General features: G+C 41.0%; 1 protein-coding gene across 2 annotated transcripts in view; it reads left to right on the forward strand.

Moving 5' to 3' along the window:
• KIF3A (kinesin family member 3A) overlaps nt 1-13,176 on the forward strand; it is a 52,919-nt gene that overhangs the window by 28,626 nt on the left and 11,117 nt on the right. For both annotated transcript variants that reach the window (XM_078863168.1, XM_078863169.1), the window contains 2 exons: nt 1,288-1,398; nt 11,598-11,723. In XM_078863168.1, the coding sequence (XP_078719294.1) occupies nt 1,288-1,398; nt 11,598-11,723 (237 nt within the window). The remainder of the gene's footprint in view (nt 1-1,287; nt 1,399-11,597; nt 11,724-13,176) is intronic.

A 13,176-nucleotide genomic window follows, 5' to 3' on the forward strand; every position in this document is an offset into this window, starting at 1 on the left:
AGAAAATCACAAGCCAATTCGGGAATGCACAATGCACTTCTACAACTACTTACTCTACAGCACTAAACTGGGAACGGCATGGAGACCTAGTACAGAGTGAAGATGTAGCAAAATAACGCCGGTATATCCAGCCACACATTATTCCGAGGACACAGTGTGTGCTCTTGGCCAAGCAGTTGGTAGGGCTCAGGGTTTGTTTTGCCGAGCTTCAGAAGAAACTGGGACAAGGGCAGAGAGTGAACCATAACAGGCTGCGGACATCAGGTGTAGCCTATTACGTTAAGGTGAACGCAACAGTGTGCATTCATTGCTGAAGCGCTGCAGCTGGAGTTATTATTTTACTGCAGGAACCTATGTAAGTTACGGCACCTTTCCCTTGCGTGTCATGCTGGCCATTGCCTGCAGGGAAACTGAAGTTTAAATCTCAGCAGTGGCCAGATGTGCGCGCACTTAAGGGTGGATTTTGTGAAAGACTTTGCTTGCAGGCCTGGCTGTAATTTAGATGTTGTCTTTGCGTGCATATTCAGGGTTTACACCGACCTCCAATTCTGATTAAACTAATGGACCAGTTTAGTTTTCCATTCCCAGGCGAGGCCAATGCAATGATTGAGAATAAGACACCAATGCTTTAACCTTTCATTTAACGGTGCAGGACACACTTTTCATGCTGGAAAAAGCAGGCTAATTTGTCCTATGCAGAGTTTGGCATGAACCCCAATTGGTAGACAATCAAAACCTATCATGGAATGGTGAAGCAACATGAATGTGTATTTTTTTGTACACATTCAGTCGAATAAGGTCCTGTTATTTCGAAACTTGTGGAACAAAAACTGTCCGGAAAAAAAGAGACCTGAAAATCACAGCGGGGCGATGGCATTAATCTCAGTTCCTTAGATTAAAGTACAAACTATAAGCAATTTTTCTTATGAATCTTTAAACAAGTGCATTACGTATTTTTCCCCATTCATGGGATTGTTTAGCAATGACCGGTTCTGGATTATAACAAACCTCCCCAATTCCAGACCTCTGTAATATTAACACAATTTCACATTTACCTTGCAGCCACAAAAGGGGGTGGGGGTGGGAGGTGGTACGATTATGGGGGTGGGGGAGAAGAAGAGAAGTATTGGAATAAAACACTTGTCAAGAAATGATGACAACCAACTCTCCCTTTAATCCCCTGCCATTATCCAGGGCAGCCAAGTTAGCAGCGCATGCAGGAGAGTAGAGGTGGGGGGTTTTTTCCCCCTCTGGCTAATTAGTGTGCCGTCTGCTCCCACTTTGCAGCAAGAACGCCTCGATATAGAGGAAAAGTACAACAGCCTTCAAGAGGAAGCCGCTGGAAAGACCAAGAAGCTGAAGCGAGTGTGGACCATGCTGATGGCTGCCAAGTCTGAGGTATTGCAGAGATTTTCCAGATGCAGTCTTCTACACAGCACCGTATTCTTAGTGCTACCGTAGCATTGAGCTTTTGCAAAACACATAAGCTAATACGTTAAGCACAAACCCTGCTTTGGCCCCTGCAGTCCACACTACTTATAACATCAAACAGTTTTGATGAAATGCTAAATGCATTTCAGATACGTAGACAGATTAAAAATAATGTGTTCTAATTTTACGCACGCACTTGCACATACACAAAATAATGTAGCCCCAGCACAGAGATGCATATGCTGTCAGAGAAGTTAAGCATACCAGTACAGATGAACATAAAACATCATTGGATGTTTTTTATATATATATACATACACATAAATACGCCAGAGATCCCCAGTGTAGTAGCATACACAGGCTGTTTGAGTAATTTCTGTTAGCGAGCACCTATAAGGCTGGCATGCTGCCATGAGAGGCTGTTGTGGCCAAGACCACAACAGCCACCTTTGTTTCCCCAGTGCTGTTGTTTACACACCAGGTACTTATTTAATAGCCAGTTGACCTCGGGGAGGCCCAGTGTTGATTCAGATATTCGTCAACGATGTTGGCAATGAGTAGGAATCACTAGTGTGCTGGGTTTATAGCACAGTGCACTAACCACAATGCCACCAATACATATATACACACACACATTTTACACAACATTTCCTTATCCAGTTTAAAGCATAAAATGCTTGCAGGCTTGTCCGAAATATGATGCTGAAATCAACTGCAGTTCAGGGGACCCAATGCTCCAAGAGATAATTATGACTGAAAATAATTTTCCCTTGGACACGTGAACTAATCCCTGATTACCCTGCACACTAACAGCAGCCCCGCACAGATACACAAGTGGTACACTAAGGTAAACAACTTTAGTGCCTAGAACACTGTGCCAAAAAGCCAACTCCATGTTATGAACGTGGACTCAAAACATTTCCGAAAAGAGAACATCCTAAAATTGAGAACATCCTAATATTAGAAATGGTAGCAAGGGACGTTGTTAGGTCTTGTCAAAATAACGATTTATAATGTTTCCAGTTGACCGTGCAAAAAATCCGCATGTCTTCACGGTTCATGATGCAGTGGTCGTCTTATTTTTGTGTGTCCATGGCTCTGAACTTCATGACCTGCTTTGAGTTTGGCTTTTGTCCTGAAAAAAAAAGGCATCTTGAAGGTGATTTTCCTCGTTCAAGTTCATTTGTTTGACCAAGTGAGAACTCATTGGTGTGAGGAGTTCAAAATAAGTGCAGCATATTGGTGTTGACAGTAGGACACGAGAGCACGCTACCTTGATTCAAATAGGTTCCCGTGATATGGAATGTATTACAGGTAGGAACAACAGTTCCACACTGCCCACCAGGGATTATTTGTCTGTCGTGCATAGTCTCTCCCAAACATGTACGCTCCCGGATTGGTTGAAGTGCATCACGTGACCGCGAGCTTTCTGTCGTGCACGAATGCGCTGTCCAACCAAGTTCCTACCTGCCCACTCCGAAGGAACGTGTTTTCTAAGTGGACGTTGTCCCGAGCCGACCTTGGCGCAGTTATTCCTTACTCCCTCTCCCACACATGGTCTGGCATTCCTGCGGTCAAGAAATCATTGGTAGAAACGGGAGGGAGGAGTATAAGGGATGTTCATGGGCTTATTTTGTCCAGTGGGAAATTGAGGTCCACCCACGCCTGCCCTGTCAGAAGACATTTCTACACAGAGATAGGGTCAATGATTGAAGAGCCAACCAATGTTCGGGTCAAGGGTTGCATATACACACACCACTGCCAAAGTAGATAGGAGGCTTTAAAGCCAGCAAAAGATTAGTCGCATGTGCCATTACATTATCTTAGTTTTCCATGCGTCTGAGGACTCTTGTGACAGTTTGCCAGAGCACACCTCACCTTTGATAAGATAAGCTTTATTTAAACCAAGCTGTATACAAAGATGATCTGTTTATAAACAGTGAGTGCGCAGTGAATGATAAGTTATAATATAAAGAAAGCTGTTGTTTAAAAATGCAACAATATTATTAATTGATACAACCTAGGGGGCCGTTAAATAGTACTTAATATGGATAGTTAAATCAACACTGTTGTAGGCTAATAATGGGTGTTTATGTGGAGAAATGAAACTCGTTAATGCCCAGTTGATGAGTGGGATGTGGGGAGCATCCAGGACTGCTTTGGATATCACTTGCCACTGAGTTTGGCCAGGTCAGTGGGTAAGTCGCGCCAATGTGCACGGACGATGCATGGTCAGACAAACCCCACAACAGACACGGATTGTGGAGGCCTTCCACCGGCAGTTGATTGATAGAGGTTTGAGAAATAACAGCTAAGCTACCTTTAAAACTAACATGTATCAAAATTCGCATCATTAATCGGTTACAAAACTGCAATTACTTATTTGCCATCAGCATTTCTGGCAGTGTCGTTCAGATGTTGCATTGCCAAAGGGGTAGTAGTGCCAACTGAAACCACTCTTATAAAATAAAGGAACATGAACAAGCTAAGAATCAGAAGCATTTCAATGGTACTCGGCCAGTTTCGGCATTCTCCATGCAAAAATAATAACAGTACACTTGATTGGATTCCAGTGCATTTCAACCTTCCCCCCCCCCCCCCCCTTAATATTGTTGTAAGTATAACGTAGTAAAAAATGATTGTATAAATTCCCATAACACAAGTAAATATCACCCCCCACCCCCCCCCCCCAAAACATTCGGTTTAACTTAAAATCATCAACGAATAATAATTTTGGTCAATTTGGAAAAGTTAAACCAAACTTTAATGTGAATGTTATCATCCTTTAACTTTAGATAAATCATAATACATTAGCCCTAATTAGTTTTATATACCAATTTACCACACTGATCAAATTATGAATGCTTATAAAACCAAAATAAGCTTGCTTTGATTTGCAAAACATTGAAATATAGAATTGATTGTCTTCAGATAATTACCTGAAACTAGAAAGTTCAAAACACATTTATCACTGGTAAGGTGCAATGCACGGATTGTATCATTGTTCCGAGGAGTTTAAATTTACAAGCAGGACATGCATTCCACATTGACTTTATTCATGCCAATTGTGTGAAAACATTTTAAAAGGTTTGCTAATTATCTATTTGGCTTGCACTCTTAAAATACTATAGAATGAAAATGGTAAAATAAGACAAATTTCCATTTATCATGTGACTTTACTGGGATTTTTATTGCATAGCACATCAATGCAAACCTTTTGCAAACCTCGTCATAAACATCTAGGCCATTAAAAAGCTTTAAAACTGCTGCCAAGTAGCTATACTTTTGCATTTATTTGCCAAAGTTGTAAAATTGCCCTCAGTGCTGTAAAATAATTGGCAGTTGCCTACTTGATGAACGGCTCTCACATCCTTTGGTTGCGGAACACTGAACGGGAATTGAGACCAATGACGGAGGAACTGCCCACTGCTTGCTTCTCTAATCACTACAGGACATGTACATACTTCCCACCTTACACGCAGCATTATCTGTGGCCTGCGGCTTACACAGCACTCAACTAACCGGCATATGTACGAGGGGTGGGTGGGTGGTGCGGGGGGAGGAGTTTTTGTTGTTGTTTTGAACACTGTCCAAAAGATGCTTGGGCAAATGCATGAGCACGACCCGTTCTCCCAGAGTTCCTGAGAACATTACAGAAAACAGATGGGCGCCGGTAGTTCCTCGGTCTCACGGCCCCTTAGCTCCCTGCGGCTATAACCCCCCCCCCCGGTCCGGCCTCATGTTATTCTTTTTTGCAAACGTACACAAGTGAATTGCTTAGAAACCCTGGCCATGCACGTATTCCGCTTCCTTGCCATTGTTGTTCTTCCCCCCCGCACCTCCGATTAGCACGGTTGGCTACGTATGGTGCGAAAGAAGTTCAACATACATACATGCATGCTCCAATAATAAGCGCAGCTTGCATTTGAGCAACACGCGGAAGAACGCTGTTGTAGACATTTTCATCCGCAGAATGCTCGGAAACTCTGTGTTATTATTTGGGTGGGGTGTCGAGGTTGGAGAGGTTATCCAAATAGGTTTCTAAATGCCATTACTCTCAGAAAACTAATAGCAATAAATCACGACTTAAAAATGTTCAGTTATTAATTATGGTTTTCTCTGTTGTTATGCACACTGCCATAGTGTACTTTTTACACAAAGTAGTTTTTAGTCATGGATTTCAGGGCGAGTATGTTTTCCATTAGTTCTTACCACACTAAAGAGTGGGATGTGTCCTTTGGTATAGCGCTGAGGACACTCAGGATGTCTCCAGTCTGAAGGGGGTAAATGCACTCTGTTTTGTCAACTCATCAAATAAGGCTTTTTCTATCCAATTATTCTGCTAACAGGGCACCAGCTTGCTTCACAAGGGTTTGTGTTTTTTCGATTGCTGTTAGCTTTGGGTCTTGTACACTTGAGTCCCGAATCGCTTATCATCCCCCAGGAGGGTTTATCAGTTAACTTACGATGGAAATGTTTACAGTTCATTCCTCATCGTGCCGGACAAAAATTCCGCTTCCTTGCCCGTTCGTGCAAGCAGTTGAATTCCAAGGGGCTCGATTAATCTTGCACAAGTATCTCAGTTGTTAACAAATGTTTCGCTTATACTGTATACCCCTTTGCAAAATTGAAAAAAATGAAAAATGTGCATATTTTATGGCATTAACTGATTGAACCAATTTCTCAATTAAAATGAATTATATGGTTTCTTATTATTTTATCATAATGAGGGTCATGTAACGTAAATCATATAAATGTACACAAAGTCCTTGTACACCTCTTGATTCAGTTTCCACAATACTGTAACTGCACGCTGTTAATTGCTCAATTGGGACTAAACAGCAATCATCGCCCCCTACCGGCAGACTAATGCCGCAGGTCACTCTTGCAAATTAGACTATCGTGTTCTCTCGAATTCTCACCTGGCAAAACAAAATAAACCTAATTAGAGACAGTTGTGGGGGGGGCAGGGTGGGGGGAAGAAAATAAGCAATACAACTATCCCCAAAGCTTTGTTTTACAATTTCAAAGAGTTGTAGAATTTAGGGTTTTTTATTCTCTTTCATAGCCTAAAAAGTAAACATTGTTACGGAAATGTTTCACTGTAAAAAAAGAAACCATTGTGCCACACACGAGACGTTTTAGTTTTCAACTGCCAACAGATCTTGAAACATGGTAAGGACGTGGTTGTTTGAGAACGGGCTTCCCACTTTATTAGCCAACAACTGCAGGCATTTTCGGTCTACATAATAAGCAAACCATTTTCAGTATGCCTTGGAAAAACAAATTTACTTTATTACTGGCAAAATAACTTGGCAGTCTTTGGGCCCATTTGATTCATTACTGGAAAGGCCCCTTGGACAAAAAGTTCATTTTCGTTTTTACTATTTATTCACGTTGTGGAATAACGAGACGTGCTGTGCACTGTCAAACGGCTCTTTGAGATAATGAATACCCTCCCAGCACTTAACAACTGAGCAGCACACATCCAGATGAGAATATAACTGGGGAATAGCTATAAATTAGGGCCACTTTACCATCGACAAAGCAGCAAATTTCCAACCTTGAGAAATGTGATTCCTGAAAATGTTTGAAATATGGCCGATTTTTTCCTTCAATGGCACTTTTATGACCCCGGCAATAAAGACCAACATGACGGTGGAAAATAAATCCATAATTAAACATTAAGCATTGCTGTAGCTTTACACTTTCTGTCAAGAGAAAATAGGACAATAAAATTCATATGTGTGTATTGTAATTTATTCTTCAATATAAAATGCAGCAATATTAAAAAAAGGAGCAGTTTCTTTCACTTTCCTGTAATGCACACTACTTGGTTTTAATGTAATATACGATGCCAGTCACATGGGATCCATTTCACAGTTTGCAGGTTATTTACATTGGAACTAATCGCTTGTAGATATAACCACACAAATATTTACACCAGGTTTGTTAAGGTTTTGAAGATGTAACAATCGTATTAAAAAACATTGAAGGGCGTTTGAATTTCACGAACACTTTTTCAGGAGGATTAATTCATTCTATTTGATATATGGCCATGATTCACAGAGACATTTCTGACCGAATCAGGCAATCGCTATGTCTGGAAGACAAAGAGGCACGATGGTGATAAATGCAGCAATGATGCCTACAGCCCACAGAACATTTTCTCCCCTCCAGCTTAGCCTCCCTTGTCTAACCGAAAATGGACTTTGTAGTAATGCGTGCCAGAGAGAAATGTCCCCGTCACCACTTGAAGCCTCATTTTTACAAAAAGCGGGACTCTCTCCCTCGACGGTCTGTGGTTTGAGAGTGGTTCTACTTTAGTGTCCAAGTGAACTTGTTTACTCATCAGTCTCCCTGTCTCCGAGAAGCGAGTCACAAGTGTTTTGGGGGCGGTCTGGGGTCAAGAGGTTAGAGATTATCCATGCCGCAAACGCAGCAGAGACACACTCGTGCAGGCGCCACGTCCCGTTTGTTCTCTCCCGCACCGGGAGCCATTGCGCCAGATTTCAGATGAGCACACGCAGCAAGGCATGTGCTTGGCAGCACATGCCGCACATACACGAAGCCACTCTCCTTTTATGTGCTTATGGAGCTGTTTGGTTACAGCTTTTGTTGATCAATGAACATAATGTAATTTGATATTTTGTATCGAAGGATTAACAGTAAAAGAAGTGGCACAGGAAAATAACGTTTCATATCAGTACTGCACATTCTTTGTTGTTGCAAAAAGACGTTGAGGTTATTTGTTTTTTTGGGGAGGGTTTGCTTTTTGTACGTCGTAATCAAAAAGCTTTTGCCTGTCTTCATAATTGAAAATGACAAATTAGAAATAAAATATGAAATGCTGTAAAGATAAAACGAAACGAGCAAAGTCTACATGGACCCATTTTGGAGGACACCCAAAATTATTGATATTCTAATGCAGTCAAGAAGATTATCCGCACTCCCGGGAGAAACCTCATGTGAAATGCAGTCTGCTTGAAAGCTTTCATCCTCGTGGTCTCCAACCCCCCCCTTCCCCTTTTCCTCTCCCGGCCTCTCTGTAATTTCGCACGAGGGGCCGAATGGATCACGCGTTTGGCAATTGTGCCCCTGCAGACCACGATCTGATTCTTTCATGACTCTCCAGGGGGGAGGGAATGCTAACAAAATAAACTGTCAAAGAAATGTTTGCTGTTCTAGTTGCTGGTATCAGTAAGAACTATAGAAAATATTTTTTCATACGAGTCAGCCTTTGCATTTAGGGCACACCAATGTACACATGCGGGAAGGTAGACATCTTTTGCATTGGAGAAAAAGAAACGTTCCAAACATTTAAGGTAAATTGCGACCTTCCTTTATTTTATGTTGCCAGGTTAGCATTTTTTCCTACACTACAAAACATTTATTGTAGAGTCTATACCATTTCTCTCTGCAATATTGTTTTATTTTGCAGGATATTGATTTTTGTCATTAAAAAAAAAATCAAGAGACAGGCTTTTTTGGTCAGCCCAGCTCAGCAGTGCATACAGTGCCAGTAAAATACTTATTACAAGTTAAAAATATCAGTCCTTGGGAAACAGCAACCCCGCTGATGATGATCACACATGTTGCTTCATAAGGATAAATTCCCACACACTCTTGCGAGACACCATGAGTGGATAGCATTACTGCAGTTTCTTGGAGAAAATCCTTCGGGCTGAACAGGGTCCTTGGAGAGCTTCCCTTCCCATTCCCAGAAAAGAAAAAAAACCGAAATGGAAGAGATGTTATTTAAGTCTTTTTGAACAGCATGAGTAGTAACCTTTACGTCCATAATTCAACGAGGACTCGGGCGACACGCTGTTCAGTGCTCGGTTTTACACAGCAGCACTTAAAACGGCCCAGTGATGAAAACTGCACATGTGATATTTGTGTCAGATTTCATTACACAATCGTGGACATGGCACACTTCATTTAAAAGTACAAGTATGAAGTATATGTGTTACACGGCAGCATCTTGCTTCCAAAGAGAAGAATGCAAAGGAAATGGCATTTTGGTCTAAAAAGTATTTTATTACCTAACTTAACCAACATATGCCATTTAACACTCAGGCAAATTCATTACAGAAGGGGAAATGTTTTTTGTTTGTACATTTCTTAAATAGCCAGCCAATGATTTTCCAGAGTAATGTGGAAAAGGTGTGGCGCAGTAGTAATCATTTGTCTGTTTGTCCGTCAACTAATAAATTATAAGAGCCTTTCCGAAGGCCTGAAACAAAACGTTATAGAAAGTGAACCCCCCCCCCCCAGATTTGGGGGTAAAAAGTTGATCCAACAGGTTTACAAAAATTGTCGACCCCCTCCTCCCCCAGAAAAAATGTTCACTCCCTCCCCACCGAACTTTTTATATGCCGACATCTAAAAGGATATACATCCTTGTATACACGATGTATATGCCTACACATCCTATATATAATAGTCAATAGTATCTGCACACATTAGGGGGAAGAAGAGGACATCATTGGGGGCGCACGGAGAGGCACGAAGCGCCGAGAAGCCCTCTGTAGGAGCCAGCATTTTGGTGGACATCGAAATTCTGGTAAAACAAAAAGGTGGACAATGCAAGACATGACAATTAGGCGCTAAAAAAACATTATTAGAGCTTAAGTATGTGAAATATGGGTGTGTGGACTCATAATGTGTTGTCTGATTTTATTGCTGCTTAAACCAATCGGTTTACTCGTGGCCATGTTTGTGGTCATGTCGGCACCGAGTCACAGACCCTTAATAATAATAATAATAACACTTTTATTTTATATAACATCAGCCATGCTAATAGCATCCCACAATGCTGTGCATTAATTATATATGAGGACCAAATCCTATAGTACAGCCACTGCCAAGCAAATGAGAACCCTACTACCAAGCAAAATGAAAAATGAGTAAACAAATGAAATATCACCAAAACAAAAAGCACAAACAACAAAAAAGTAAATTCTAGATTTGAAGTTTTCGTGACTGCAAGGATTCATACTCTTTGGGTTTTTTCGGTAAAGTCACGTAGGTAAAAAATTAAATTAAATAAATTAAGACGTCTGAAGATGGAGGCTTTTGTTGCTTCTGAAACGTCGTTATTTAATTTAGTTGTTTTAATTAATTTTATTTAATTTTTTACCTACGTGACTTTACCAAAAAAAACAAAGAGTAACAAAAAAAGTTATCACAACAGAGCAATGTATCCATTAGGCAATGAGCAATAATTATGGAACTCGTGCAGAAGCTTTCCAATGCAATGTTTTGTATACATAAAAACTACCTAAATACAGCTCGTACGTAAATTAATGTGTGCGTAGTTGCATTCAGTGTGCTTATATGTACTAGCAATTATAAATAAATAAGTAAATGTACCTGTCAAATTGAATTCGGTGAACCTTTTCGATTTTTACATTGTCCCTTGAGCCCTGTTGGTGTTAATTTTTTCACATTTAACATCAACCAGAAAAATAAATAAAATGAATCCTTCAAACCTGTCAGAATATCTGTGCAGCCTTCCGCATCCACTGAACCTTAGCCTTCCACCAATGCTTCATGGTGATTCAAACACAAGTGATTCTTTAGTGTTATTAAAATTGCAAATATAACATTTTAAAGATTTAGTTAATCCTCATTACATTTTTATTCGATGTATTAGCTTGTAATTACATAAAGAGTATCAAATGTTTCTGTGATATTATGAATAATTTGCCAAACATTCCCATAACTGGAAAGGCTCTCTCTGGTTTTGAGAGGTTTTACCGTATTCACCATGAACGTGCTTTGTCTGCAGCACAGATTATATTTATCCGCCCACTGTTAGATCAAGGGTTCACTATATACACGACTACGATTGTTATTTTACCAGGTAAGGCCTACTGAGCTATCTGTCTTTTTAAAAAGCCACCTGGCCCATAAATGATATCTCAACAAAGTGGCTTATCATGTGCAAATGTATATAAGCCAAATGCTCTAAATGCATGTTTCTAAATGTGGAGGGAAAAACTAGAGGACCACCAGAAAAATCCACGCGACCACGGGGAGAACATGTGTCAGGATCGAACCCACGTTACCCTGTATACCAGGCGAGGTCGTTAACATCTCGCCACCCTGTCCTATAATGTGCAACTTTTCGACAGTAATAGGGGGGTGACCTTTTCCCGCAGATGGCAGACCTTCAGCAGGAGCACCAGCGCGAAACCGAGGGGCTCCTGGAGAACATCAGACAGCTGAGCCGTGAGCTGCGCCTGCACATGCTGATTATAGACAACTTCATCCCCCAAGAGTACCAGGTGATCCAGGCACCCATGCCGTGCACCGTTGACCCCCCTTTCATTCCCACAGTGCACGCATCTCTGCGAATGCTTCTCGGGTGGGGCCTTTGGGGCCATCATCGTGGCGTAGAGCAAACACCCAGTTGAATTAATACGGTAGTGCTCAGGTGACCTGGTGGATCAGAGGCCAGAACACTGAGCTGGCCCTGCTGAGATGCTGGGTTAGAATCTTGAGCAACTGCCTGTGATTAAAAATTATTCTCAAGTACAGTGAGGTGATGTTCGCAGCCTTACCATCAATGATTGCACAAAATCATCGCAGATTTGGTTTCTGCACACAGTTTGGCTAAATTCCAGCTCTGTGATTTGTAAAAAAAAAGTATATTGGCTATTTCTAGATTTGAAGCTTTCGTGACTGCAAGGAATCATATTCTTAGGTTTTTTCGGTAAAGTCACGTAGGTAAAACATCAAAATTAATGAAAATAAAATAAAACAAAAATCACGACGTTTCGGAGGCAACACAAGTCTCCGTCATCAGGTGGGACCGTCACAGTCGAATTAGCTGCATCAAGTGAGGCAATAATTCTTGAATCATTGCCTCCGAAACGTCGTGATTTTTGTTTTATTTTATTTTATTTTCATTAATTTTGATGTTTTACCTACGTGACTTTACCGAAAAAACCTAAGAATATGAATATATTGGCTATACTGTCTTGCGACGAATATCACTCTTGGAGGTAAAGATAAAAACAATGTTTATGTAAGGTTTGAGTGATGAAGGCGATTGCGGATTGTATATATATGAGAATCGTGACGTGGTTCCTGGATATGGCTTGACACAATCTGTTGATGGTGTCCTGGTGTCACCCAAAAAAAACCCTGTTGAAGAGGCAATCGGAAAGCCACATCCATTGTCTTGCCCGAGCTCTGGCTCAACCTTAGTGCGGAGTGGTTCGGTGAATATTTTGGAGCAGACGTGCATCAGATGAACCTGAGCTTAGGACCCGGATTTGGGTAGAGACCATTTTAAGAAGAGTTCAATTTACCTCCTGGATTTCACTGATGGACCGGCATTGCTTAAGCAGTAAGGTATTGATATTTCTTATTACAAGGGTATTTACAATACGGACAGTGTGGGCAGTGCCTGGTATTAGGGTAATATAGGTTATTGATCAATAAAAGGTAACATCCATCATCTCTGTCAGACATTAAACAATATAATGTGACCATAGGCACTGCCATGTTTTGTATTCAATTAATTTAACTGCCACGCTTCAGATTCTGGAATCAGCACCGGCAGGTATCACCGTTCCTGGTCTCATTAGTGTGGAATATCACATTTGCAGGTATCAGCAGTACTATTAAAGAGTCCATTGAATCTGCCTGGTACATGTCTTGCAGCAGAGCAATGCTGTTTGAAGGAAAGCAATGCCATTGTGATAAACGCAATGTTACATCAACAGATGATTA

Source organism: Lampetra fluviatilis, chromosome 15, assembly GCF_964198595.1.
Source record: "Lampetra fluviatilis chromosome 15, kcLamFluv1.1, whole genome shotgun sequence".
Taxonomy (NCBI): domain Eukaryota; kingdom Metazoa; phylum Chordata; class Hyperoartia; order Petromyzontiformes; family Petromyzontidae; genus Lampetra; species Lampetra fluviatilis.